General features: G+C 38.5%; 1 protein-coding gene across 5 annotated transcripts in view; it reads left to right on the top strand.

The window, feature by feature from the left end:
- Positions 1–13503, top strand: part of cnih3 (cornichon family AMPA receptor auxiliary protein 3) — a 121052-nt gene that overhangs the window by 102627 nt on the left and 4922 nt on the right. For 3 of the 5 annotated variants that reach the window (XM_084952273.1, XM_084952272.1, XM_084952277.1), the window contains exons 5-6: positions 4508–4655; positions 5281–5336. In XM_084952273.1, the coding sequence (XP_084808399.1) occupies positions 4508–4655; positions 5281–5308 (176 nt within the window). In that variant the 3' untranslated portion in view covers positions 5309–5336. The remainder of the gene's footprint in view (positions 1–4507; positions 4656–5280; positions 5337–13503) is intronic. The other 2 variants (XM_084952276.1, XM_084952274.1) reach the window with 2 other exon arrangements.

Consider the following 13503-nt stretch of genomic DNA (forward strand, 5'->3'; position numbering starts at 1 on the left):
AACCAGTTTATATGTGTTTTTTGGAGAATGCATAAAACTGTGTCCCCCATGGTGTCCTGAGGGAGTCACAGGAGTATGGCTACAGGCTAGCCAATCCCTGTTCAACCATGGCCAGAGCTATAGCTGTATTGCCAGCAATAAGTTGGACTGCTGGAAACTGGACTGCTCTCTGTCACTAATTCTATTCATAATTTCTGTGTATGGAACTTCTAAACACAGAAAATGAGTGAAAGGAGTCTGGTTCAGTAATCACAGTGGTCATATCTGTGCTTTATCGATGAGATGGTTATGTTGGTTTCGTTGAGCAATGACCTCCAACTTGCACTGGGGAAATTTCTGGCCTGAGATTTGTGGCCAAAAAACGGCCTTGTGCTCCCTTTTTCTTGGACCACATTAAACACTCTCCTGATGATTTTATCAACTCAGTTGCTAGTTTAAGTCATTTATAAAACAGCATGATTTTTAAGGGTAATTGTGAGTGTCAGAAAGGAGGGTAAACCAAGGTATGCTGATTGGCTAGTGACCGTCACAAATTTTTAGAGATGGCTAGTATGGGACTTCACAAATTAGTGGATAACATAATGCTTGCTACGTTCAGATTTTCTATTTTATTTCTATTTTAGTCCATGGTTAAATACTGCTTTTTGCAGCACACTTCAGAACCCTCACTTCATCACCTGAACAGAGTTTAATAGTCAGAAATTAAAAATCATGTTATACCGTGATACCATGATATTGCCTAAGCATAATTGACCAGATTTTTGAGAACATCGGTTTTGTATAAGCAAATCCATATTTGTTGCAAGTACATTTTTCTTTGCTTTTCAAGACTCTTAAATGCAGAGTCTAAAAGATGAGTCACCACTCAGTGATTTTCATGTTTCCTTTGCTGCTCCCTCTTATCTGTTGTCATTTTTGTTGCTGGTCCTCCCGCTGGTTAGTGGGATAGAAATGGACTGCTGGCAGCATCATTGGTTCAAGCTCGTGTGCTCAGCTGGTTGAAGTTACAGAAGAAGAGGAGAGGAAAGAAGAGAAAACATTTTGCTATCTCATTAACTGCAGAGTTTGCAGATGCCCACCAGCTACTGATGTGTGAGCTGAAAGATGAGTAGACAGGGAAAGGAAGATGGGGAGAAAGTAGGGATTGGCAGGAAGTAGAACAGAGAAAGTGAGTGATGGGTGAAAGATCTATTATTGACAAGGTGATTCAGAGGAGAGTGAGGGATGGAGAGAGGACAGTAGGCTGTGGATGGGGGAGTGAATGTATTAATAACTACTGTAATGAGATTTCTCATAAAAACAGCTGATAGTAAGCTATTTACCGATACTTAAAGATTGCTTGGAATAGTTAACCATGTCATGGTTAACTTTCATGTCAGGTAGTTTCAAGTTTCTTTTGAGATTCTCAAAAAACCTAATTAGTCTATCTAAATTCTAAAATCTTGGATCTTATTCTAGTCACGTGGTGGGAGAATTACAAATTTTCAACATTTGCAATTTAACCCCCAGAAAGCGTAAAGTATTTAGCTAGGATCTTAGACTGAGTCTGTAGAGAGAAAAGAAATAACTGGAGAAGGTTTAATTTTGTAACAAATAATCTTCCAATGTCAGAATTCTTGTAACTTAGTTGAAATAATCTGTAGGACTGCCTGTCTACTTTTCAAATTATCCTTTGGATGTTAAAGTCACAGTACAAAAGTAGATCTACATATGCTACAAGGAACATTAAGGCCTCGGTAGAGCAACCGTAATTACATACAGCCTGCAGTGATGTAACTGACAACTTGTCCATTCGTGAGGGATATTTTCTTGATTATTTAAAAACTAGTTTAGCATGCAATAATATCAATGTAGGGAGTTGTAGAGGGAATTCCAAGACAGCCTGGCCACTGTAGTGTTGTTGTTAAAATTCTTTGCTTGCCAGCTGAATCCTTCCCAAAGAGTGTGTCTGTGTGTGTGAGTTAGAGAGCAAGCGAGAGAGTGCTGTTTGTTATGTGTGAACAAAATTATTAACACCAAACATCTCTATGTCTAGCATAAAGGAAGAAGTGTGTCTCAAATGTTTTCATGTCTCATCTGTCACCTTTACTCGAGGGACTTCCATTTATTATTCAATTATTAATGATATTTTTAGTATGTAAATTAGATATTTAGTAGACTCTTAATGATTACCCAGACATGTTCACCTCATCCTCAGTAATGTATAGTTGGGACATGTACAGTGACTCATTACTGAACCCTTGTGTGGTGCTCATTTTCAAATGCATTGTTGAATATTTCATGTATGCATGACATATCAGCAAACATATGTAAATATGTGAATTTACAATGTAATTCATTTTTGACACCTAAATGTACAACCATCTCCCAGTTGTAAATGGCAAATATACATGGATTACCATAAAGTATGAACATAAGCCATCTGTTAGCTTTGGTTCGAAGCAGAAATACCAGTTAAATGGTAAATGGCCTGTATTTGTATAGCGCTTTACTAGTCCCTAAGGACCCCAAAGCACTTTACACATCCAGTCATCCACCCACACAGGTGATGGCAAGCTACATTGTAGCCACAGCCACCCTGGGGCGCACTGACAGAGGCGAGGCTGCCGGACACTGGCGCCACCGGGCCCTCTGACCACCACCAGTAGGCAACGGGTGAAGTGTCTTGCCCAAGGACACAACGACTGAGACTGTCCAAGCCAGGGCTCGAACTGGCAACCTTCCGATTACAAGGCGAACTCCCAACTCTTGAGCCACGATTGCCACATAATGATGGCAGCTTCCTGGTTGGACTTCATTTCCCATTAAATCCTGCAAAACACAGTGCAACACAGAAAAATAACCTGAAGCCAACTCTCTTATTGCAACTGGTCTGGTGCATTGTTACACAGCACTCCATGTTACAGATTGCTGTGCATTTATATCAGTTCTGGTGTCGTTTAAGGGCAAATTACCCCATCGACAATGTGCATCAGTAATAGCGCTCCCTTAAAGCAACAGGCAGCAATTCCTTCCTCATGTCTCATTTCCTGTATAGAATATTTTTTCCATGTCATAATTTGAACAGCCATCCTGAAGTAGGTCTCACTGGAAAGCTCCAGGAAACATCTTACAATTCCCCTATCACACTAAGTTTTGTGTTCTGATTACACTGCACATCTTCTTTGTACACAGCTTTAAGGAAGAGAACTGTTAGTGTTCACAAGTATTGGTTATGTTAAAAGCACAGCATTGGGATGTGTAGATGTTGGGTTGGATTTTCTCTTTATTTTGTGAATCAGTCAGTAGGTCTCAGTTGAAGAAAGGAAAAATTAGTGGAAAAATTCATAATAAAGTTTATATATTTAATCTACTGCTGTTGAATTTGTTGTTAGCTTAATGAGCTAACTGAGTTGAAAAACCCCAGCCCTGATACTTGCGTGCATAACAGACCTGGGTGAAAATATATTTGAATATCTATTCAAATATGATGTCATATTTTGCTCACTTTGTTGAAAATGGGAATTCCTGCAAGATAAGTCAAATTTCCTGGGATATTTCCAGAGTCAAGTAGCTGCTAAACCTTGCCTCCCTTTCACAGCTAGCACTGCTTTCCTACAATAATATGTAAAAATGTAACACTATTAATAACAGATAGTAAATCAAGGTCAGATTTCTTCCCAGCGTAGAGTGATTAGGAACATCCGTTTAAGCTTTCGTCAATGTTGTTAACTATCACGTCATAGCAGATCATTGTTTTCTAGCTAGCTTATTAGCATTAACACTAGTTAGCATTCTTTATTGAATTATTAGGTGCTAGACTATCATGTATCAGCTCTGCCATATCTATAAAAATCATATTTTATTTCTATATGAATCACACTGGAAATGCTCACTCTGAGGCCGTGTAAAAATTACCAAATGGCAAAATACATGAATTTTGAAGCAGTAGTGGTTTTGACTTCCTCAGTAGATTATTTGCACATTTGTTAAAATTGTCTTAATGTTTTCTTCAAAGAACTTTGGATGCTAGCTGTATAAACTCATTTTAAATGTGTTTTACTTTGAGGATCTTATTATTTAACTCCAGCATTAAAAAGAGAAAAAATGTGACCAGTAAATAACTCTGACCCATCATGCTCGACTAGTTTCTAATCTTTTAGGTACCTTTTGATAAATGCCTTGATTTTTAAAGGTTGTGAGCAAGCTAGAATGTATCATTTGCTGCTGATAGGGCAGGTAAAGTCCAAACACTTGACAGGTTTTTCATAGCTAGAAACAGTTGTTAAACCATGAGCAATCACTATGAAGGGGAAAGGTTTATCAAAAGATTTGTTTCCATCAACATATTCAACTGCAATTTCACCCACGTCTTCTGCATGATGGCGTACCTCAAAACTCATCATGCCATCTTTTTCCATGCTGTCTTCTCCTCCACTTCCACCCATCATCTCTCCCACATGTCCCACCCCTTCCCACGTGGTCTGGAACGGGTCAACTACCCGTGGTGTGGTCTTTGCCCTCTGTGGTAGGTACTTCCATTCCCCAACGGACACTAAGGAGCTGCTGTACGACCCAGCGTCCGTGATGAATGGCGACACACTCAAGTTCTGCCTGAAGGAGGCCTGGTGCAAGCTGTCCTTCTTCGTCCTTTCCTTCTTCTACTATCTCTACTGGTGAGCACAGGGCAGGTGGTATGGGGAGATAATTGGATTACATGTAAATAGATTGCATTAATCTAATTACAACACATAAATAAGCAGTAAAACTGAACTGAAGCTACTTTTTAAAAAAGCTTGGGGTGAAAAGGATCAGTTGACTGATGGTGAGGTGTTTGACTTCCGCCCGGACTAAACATCAGCAGGTCATGTAACATTGGTTTGATTTCCCAACTGATGAAGCAATGTGAGTGCAAATCACTGAATAAAGTAACCATTTCTCCAGCAATCACATGCAACTCCCTGTACTCATATGACTTTGTGAAGTCCAGTTTGCTATGTCAGGCTAGTAATACTGCTAATGCATGTGATGTTAAGAGAATTTGATTCTTTACTTCACTGACAAGCACCACAATAATGCTGTGTGTAGCTGATGGGTAAAACTACTACATACTGGTTCAAATGTTGTTTGTGTGCAACAAGATAATCGATAATATTGATGATATATTCACATGTCTATTGTTGTATAATTTGTCTGCCATGTCCTGATGTTTCTGCTAAAATCAATTTTCTTGTTCATGTCTAACAATGCTGTTATTATTAACCCCGGATTCTTGTTCCATGTGTCATGTGGGTGCTGCAGTGTGTGGAACCTGGAAATATCCCTCTAATAGGTCTTATCAGTGGAAACACTTAAAGGTACAATCCTTATATTTTTTGATATTTCATTCTATGGTAGTATATTGAGGCAGAACAGCATTATTGAGAAGAAATCTTGACCATATGACCACCCCAGTATTTGCCCTTTTCCCAATCTTGATATGTTGGACTGTGAATGGCTGTTGTGGTTATATGGATTTGATGATTTTGACCAGACTACATCATTTTTTCCAGTTCTAGTTATAGAACTCAGAAGACGGTTTTCGATGACAACTAAAGAAGGATTGCAACTTTAACATAGAGCTGCTCTTGTATGTGTGTGATAATGCCGCAACTTAACATTGCAGTAAGGTCCTCATCTTGTAGAAAAATGCCATTTATGTATCTGCTTGGGGTATAAATACTTTGCTAACAGCAATGTTTATCGCAGCAATACCACACAGGTAGAAAAGCAACATCATGAGAGTGTTGAACTTAGACTCTCGCACAAAATCCTGATGTTTGTCTTTGAGAATGGCTGCAATTACTCAACATATTTTAGAGATATGAGGCGGTACTTATTGTCCTTAAATTTCCAAACACATTGAGCTATTTAAACACAGTCTATTTAAAGTTTCAATACATGACCCCTGGGTAAATGTATACCACAGGCATGTGATTAATTGGATTTTTAAGGACGTGTGCAGCATTTTGGCAATGCAGGCTTAATTTGGGAGGAAATATTAAATATCACTTCTTGCCCTTCCTGCCCTAATGCAGGACACGTGGCATGAACCTAGTTATATCCAATAAGAAAAAACTAATCTCAAATTTTTTTCAGTTTTAAAATATATCCGAGATCACAAAAGCAGTTGGATTGTAATGCGTTCCCTCCTGGCATGAAAAAGAAAAAGAGCTAATGTGTTACGCTCACATGTATCCCATTCATTTTCATACCAGAGCCTACATCAGTCAGTAGATGGAGTAGCTTGTGTGGAAGGTTCAACCAACAGAGGGTGTCTTTATTAAATAATATTACAGTATGGGGACATTTATAGCAAAATTGGTTGGCTATCAAAAATGTATCATCATTTTTAAAATAACTGAATTAGGTGCCTATTGTTATAAAGACAGTGTTCATCTTAAAGTTTAATCATCTTGCTTTTTCATCTCACTTCATCCTGTCCTGTTCTAGCTCATATTGGACTGATCTGCAGCAGCAGCAGGTATTCTACAATACAAGGTGATGGTGCATTCACTTTCAAATCTAAAGCCAAAGACATATTGAAGAGAATTTGTCCTTGCCTCTTTTCCGCCCAAGATTTTTTGGTGTGATTCCTGTAGCGACTTGCTGACCTTTATGATCCTCCCTGTTTCTACACTCTTGATCAAGGGTCCAAGGATTAAACAGTTTGTTTGTTACAGCATCAGGAAGTTCTGCTGAAAGCAAAGCAAGCCAAATTTGAGTAGTTTCAATCCGGTTGCATTTGGGTAAAATGCTACCCCTTTCCCAATGGCTAGCCTAAGAGGGAATGTATGAGGGAAAAATCTGTTACTATATTTTGAATGGCACTGGCTTATTACAATTCAAATTGAACAAATTATGCATCAACCAAAAGAACAAAACCTCACGAAACTATTACATTAATTTGTTTAAGTCCCCAGTACAACTGCAACAACGGATTCTTGAGGCTAATAAAGTTTCCACATCTTCATGCCTACAAGGTGAGTGCGTGTAACATAAATTCATTGCCAATTAGATGAGTAGCAATTCTAAAACTGAGACTTTTTTCAGCCCTTTTGTAGTTACAAAAAAGAAGGGCTGGTGTTAACTGGTCAACAGCCTTAACACTGGCATGTAACACTTTATAAGCAGGACTTATACAATGTTACAAAATTTATTTTTTCCACTTAAAATAGGATTTCAACACACATAAGCATCCACTAAAGGAAGGTTTTATCTCCTAATTATGACTCATGAATCTCAAAGTTACCAGAAAAAAAGGACATACTCTTCTTTTAAACAAATGCCATAAATATCTGGCAACTGAGAAGACTGCTGGACTTTTGGGTGAAGAATCTTGTCTCATTCTTGTCCAATATCATATTCTAGCTGCTCAACAGCCCTGTGTCTTCTTTGTTGTATTTTTCACATCATGATACACCAAATGTTTTCAACTGGTTGAAAACCTAGATTGTAGGCAGGCTAGTTCAGCAACCGACTCTTCTGTTGTAATAGACCCAGTATTGTGTTTACCATTGTCTTGCTGGGATTTGCAAGGCCTATACATAATCTTCAGAAATTTTCACAAATATGAACTAAAAAGTGCAAAATTCATGTTGAAACACTGTCTTAAACTAAGCAGGGGATTAACTTGAACTGACATCAATAATGAGAACATCAATAATATTATGTTGATGTTGCAATTTTTTTCTTGTTATGTAAGGTTTGAATTTTATCAAATAAAGCTTCAATTTCTTTCCATTTAGAGCTGTTGCTACATACTTGTAGTACTGTAGCTCTAAAGCTGATGACTGGAAGGTCAATGTGGCCCATTGAAAAGATGGCCCTTGCAACAGAAATCACACTTCAGCTTTGTTTTAATGATTAAAAATAACAAATTCAAAGAGTAAACTCTAATTTTATATAACTATAGTGATGGTCTGCATAAAGAATTCATGAGGTTGAATTGAAAGTGAAGCAGCCTGAAACCAGATCTGTGCAGCTTGTACCTGTTTCCGCGACCCTCCTTTCTCCACTGCTCCCCAAACCAAAACGCACTCATCTGCATCTGTGACCTTCACACCTTTGCAACCAATCATGCTAACACACACACACACACACACACACACACACACACACACACACGGAAATCCCAGTGTATTGTATGCATATAATGAAATTGTGCATGCTGTGCAGGCACAAATGAACACACAGCTCCACCTGAGCACTCACCTTCACACCTGGGAAATGGATAATTCAAAAATCCTTTCTGGTTGCTTGGTGGAGCTTAGCCTGTGCAGATGATCTGCTGTAGTTACTCTGTAACACATGATTTTGTCCATCTGGACACAGTGGGAGGCTAAATGCATTGAAGGGCACTGAGTGAACAGATACTTCTCAGATGTCTACATCTGTGCCTTCATATTTACTTTACAGAGATACATTATCAGACAACACAAGATTACCAAACAGTAAAATGTGTGATAACGAAGCTGGCTTACTTCACAAATTGAAAGATAACGCACCTGCTAGTTTCCTCACGCCTGCCTAGTTTGTTTTCTGTCTTAGACCCAGGTGAGTTATGTGCTTTCTCACCTTCCTCAATCTCCTGACACCGGATGGTAATGAAGTCATGCCTGACAAATGGAGTCCCCTTCCTTTGGACTGTGACCTTTGACCTCAAACCTTAAACTTCTGACCTTCTTTCTTCCCTCTCTCCTCGTGTAATTTCTGTCACAGGGATGCTGTGTGGAATGTGGTGCACTACACTAACAAACACTTTCCCTTCCTGCAAGATCAATACAGGTTTTGTGTCTTTCCTCAGCTTGGGTTTACCCCTGTGCTCTGAAACACTGGGGCTTGGCATGCTGTTGCCTGCATATTCTACAAATCTGACCTTTTGTTTAAAAAGAAAAATCACGATTGCTGTTCTTCTGATCTTCCTGTGGCATGAAAGTTTTGCTTTTGTGTCAGCCGTACACTCAGCACATATACAGGTTTAACATTGGCTCAAAGATATTAAGTTAATAGAACATGAAATAACCCAATTCAATTCACTTCAATTTATTTATATAGCGCCAAATCACAACAAAAGTCGCCTCAACGCGCTTTATATTGTACAGTAGATACAGAGAAAAACCCAACAATCATATGACCCCCTATGAGCAAGCACTTTGGCGACAGTGGGAAGGAAAAACTCCCTTTTAACAGGAAGAAACCTCCGGCAGAACCAGGCTCAGGGAGGGGCGGCCATCTGCTGCGACCGGTTGGGGTGAGAGAAGGAAGACAGGATAAAAGACATGCTGTGGAAGAGAGACAGAGGTTAATAACAGATATGATTCAATGCAGAGAGGTCTATTAATACATAGTGAGTGAGAAAGGTGACTGGAAAGGAAAAACTCAATGCATCATGGGAATCCCCCGGCAGCCTACGTCTATTGCAGCATAACTAAGGGAGGATTCAGGGTCACCTGGTCCAGCCCTAACTATATGCTTTAGCAAAAAGGAAAGTTTTAAGCCTAATCTTAAAAGTAGAGATAGTTTCTGTCTCCCGAATCCAAACTGGAAGCTGGTTCCACAGAAGAGGGGCCTGAAAACTGAAGGCTCTGCCTCCCATTCTACTTTTAAATACTCTAGGAACAACAAGTAGGCCTGCAGAGCGAGAGCGAAGTGCTCTAATAGGGTGATATGGTACTACAAGGTCATTAAGATAAGATGGGGCCTGATTATTTAAGACCTTGTACGTGAGGAGCAGGATTTTGAATTCAATTCTGGACTTAACAGGAAGCCAATGAAGGGAAGCCAAAACAGGAGAAATATGCTCTCTCTTTCTAGTCCCTGTCAGTACTCTTGCTGCAGCATTTTGGATTAGCTGAAGGCTTTTCAGTGAGTTTTTTGGACATCCTGATAATAATGAATTACAGTAGTCCAGCCTGGAAGTAATAAATGCATGAACTAGTTTTTCAGCGTCACTCTGAAACAGGATATTTCTAATTTTAGAGATGTTGCGCAAATGGAAGAAAGCAGTCTTACATATTTGTTTAATATGTGCATTGAAGGACATGTCCTGGTCAAAAATGACTCCAAGGTTCCTCACAGCGTTACTGGAGGCCAAGGTAATGCCATCCAGAGTATGAATCTGGTTAGATACCATATTTTGTAAGATTTTCAGGGCCGAGTACAATAACCTCAGTTTTATCTGAATTAAGAAGCAGAAAGTTAGCGGCCATCCAGGTCTTTATGTCTTTAAGGCATTCCTGCAGTTTAACTAATTGGTGTGTGTTATCTGGCTTCATGGACAGATAGAACTGGGTGTCATCTGCATAGCAGTGAAAATTTATGCTATGTCTTCTAATGATACTGCCTAAGGGAAGCATGTATAATGTAAACAGAATTGGTCCTAGCACTGAACCCTGTGGAACACCATAATTGACCTCAGTGTGTGAAGAGGACTCTCCATTTACATGCACAAATTGGAGTCTATTAGATAGATATGACACAAACCACTGCAACGCAGTACCTGAAATACCTACAGCGTGCTCTAATCGTGCTAAAAGAATATTATGGTCAACAGTATCGAACGCTGCACTAAGGTCTAGCAGGACAAGCACAGAGATGAGTCCACTGTCAGAGGCCATAAGAAGATCATTTGTAACCTTCACTAAAGCTGTTTCTGTGCTGCGATGAGCTCTGAAACCTGACTGAAACTCTTCAAATAAGCCATTCCTCTGCAGATGATCAGTTAGCTGTTTGACAACTACTCTTTCAAGGATTTTTGATATGAAAGGAAGGTTGGAGATTGGCCTATAATTAGCTAAGACTGCTGGGTCTAGAGATGGCTTTTTAAGTAAAGCTTTAACTACAGCCAGCTTGAAGGCCTGTGGTACATAGCCGATTATTAGAGATAGGTTGATCATATTTAAGATTGAAGGATTAATTAATGGCAGGTTTGTAGGAGTTTTGTAGGACCCACATCTGTTACTATATTACTATATTAACCCTTAATACAGAGAATATACTGAAAATTTACCACAGATGATGTAACACTCCATTATCTGCAGGACTGCAGATGAGCAGAAACTACATATTGTTTTTTTTTTTTTTACTGTGTTAGCTACTGGGGTGATATTTGAGGTCGGGGAAACAAACTACATTTCAATGAAGCAGAAGCAAAACATGTTAATTCACTTTTATGTCACAATGTTCAATGAATTGTACCTGCCAGTGGACCAGAACTGATTTGATGTTTGCTGCTGTGATGCCTTTGCTATTCGGTAGCAAATATCATTAGAACCGACTGCTGAAAACTAACTGATACCATTCTTCGACTTTTTGACCTCCAGTTATGCTAGAGAGAGGCATGACATGCTATGTAACCTAAACATGTTTTTTAGCTTAATCTTACCTTATAACTGAACCCACAAGAGTGTACTCATGACAGCACATACACCAACAGTTATATATTACTGTTGGAAAATAAATAAATAAGTAACCTTTATGATGTAACAATGCTATAATAATGGCTTGTTTGGGCTTTGTGCGCAGAAATGTTGAGAGGGTTGAGAAGGAAACTTAGATAACTTTTCTTGACATAGTTGCAAGTAGAGTTGTCACAATACCAGAATTTCAAACTTAATATTGATACTTTTTTTAATATCGCAGCTAAACTTTTGACCTCATCCTGCAACAAGAGAAGTAATGGCAAAGAAGCCATTTTTTGAAAAAGATAAGTTGTTAATTTTCCACCAATTTTCAAAATTATAAATTAGATCATCAATTATCTGTGACATTTTTATCTGTAATGTATCTTACCTTCAGAATATCTAATAAGTAATAACTAATAAAGAAATGAAACAACACAATACATAACACATTTAAATCATAGCAATTTTTGTAGTAGAAAAGCATTATGAAAAAGTTAAAAATGAACTTTTGTGGTATTAGTTATGCTAAAATAAATAAAAATAAAATAAGCCTCCGCTCCATGATAACAGATGGCAAACGTGCCAGTCAGGTAATTGCTAACACTTAATCAGGTAACGTTAATGTGTGCACTGGTCAGTGTAACATTTTTGATAACTTTTAATTACCTCTGAAATCTCTCATGAAATATTGCTCAGTGTTATGAAATTCAACTACATCAGCTGTTAATGAGGAGAACACCAGTGCCCCTGATTTTCCTGCAGTGGTGCTGTGTGAATCAGCTGGACCTATTTATTTTGATATTGGTGCAAATGAATATTATAATTCAATATTCATTTTAGTATTGATTAATATCTCAGTATGGATTTTTCTGACAACCCTAGTTGGAACAATAGGGTTAAAGGTCATAGGTCAAAGAAACAATGATTATTGGTTTGAATTGTGAAACAAAAAGTGGTCTTTCATATTGTTGATGTTTTCTTGACGCCATCCATTGATCCCAACCTCCTCATTTTATTGACTTGGCACATAGCTAAATCTACTGACTTCCCTGTCACACTAAATTTTCACAGCAAGAAAAAAGATGTGTTTTGTTGCTAAAACAGTTAATGGTAAAATGTAACTGTGGGTCATAATAGGTTGCTACAAAAATGACCTCTGGGGTCACCTGTTAAGTAGTTCAGTCATGTTGTGCATACGAATAAAGTATTGCAGCTATTTGTAATGAGCTTGGCGTGAGATCTCTGTTTCAATATTATTATAAAACTGTCCTTAGGATATGCAAACCTGCTCTACACTCTAATTAGACTCAGACTAATTGGACATTAACTTGTTAACGCAAATTGTTCCTGTCTAATAAGGCGTCTTTCAAAGGGCACATGTTCACCGCTAATTCAGTTTATATTATAAATGTCCAATTAATTGGGCATTTATAATACAAGTCCACCTCTCCTGGCATATGCATGGTAGCATATGCCAACAGCAAGTGTTAGACTCTTATTATTCTTCCTATTCTCTAGCTCAGTGTTTTCCAAACTTTTGGAATCATGGCCCATATTTCACATTAGAAAAATCACACGGCACACCACCAAACAAAACCACCAGGTATAGCAGAAGTGGCTCGGTTTGTCCCCAGTATACCTTTTTTGCTTTCTTCTGACCACTACTCCTACTAGGGCCTTCATCTGGGTCGGAATTTTCTCCAGGACCCAGGTCAGATTGACTACTTTTTTTTATTCAAATATTCATCTATTGCTATTAAGTGCTGTGTTGTGTCACTCACAGCATGACTATTATGTATTTTCTTTCCATCTTCTTCTGTTTTACTGGCAGTTAGCAACCAATTTAATTAGAGCAGGTAGTTGTACTGCCCCCTAGTAGAAGAGAATGTAATTGTTCTGCCCGTTACTCACGTTGATCACTTAGAGTACTAATCAAGCGGAACCAGATAATCTTCCACGGCACACCTGATCATTTCTCGGCACAGTGGTTGGGAAACACTGCTCTAGGCACAAACCATAGGCTATATGTAAAAGTTAGATGTAGCAGCTAATTGGTTTCTGAACATTGATGTTGTTTTTT

This window comes from Perissodus microlepis, chromosome 15 (assembly GCF_051167445.1).
Source record: "Perissodus microlepis isolate ML-2025 ecotype Zambia chromosome 15, ASM5116744v1, whole genome shotgun sequence".
NCBI lineage: Eukaryota > Metazoa > Chordata > Actinopteri > Cichliformes > Cichlidae > Perissodus > Perissodus microlepis.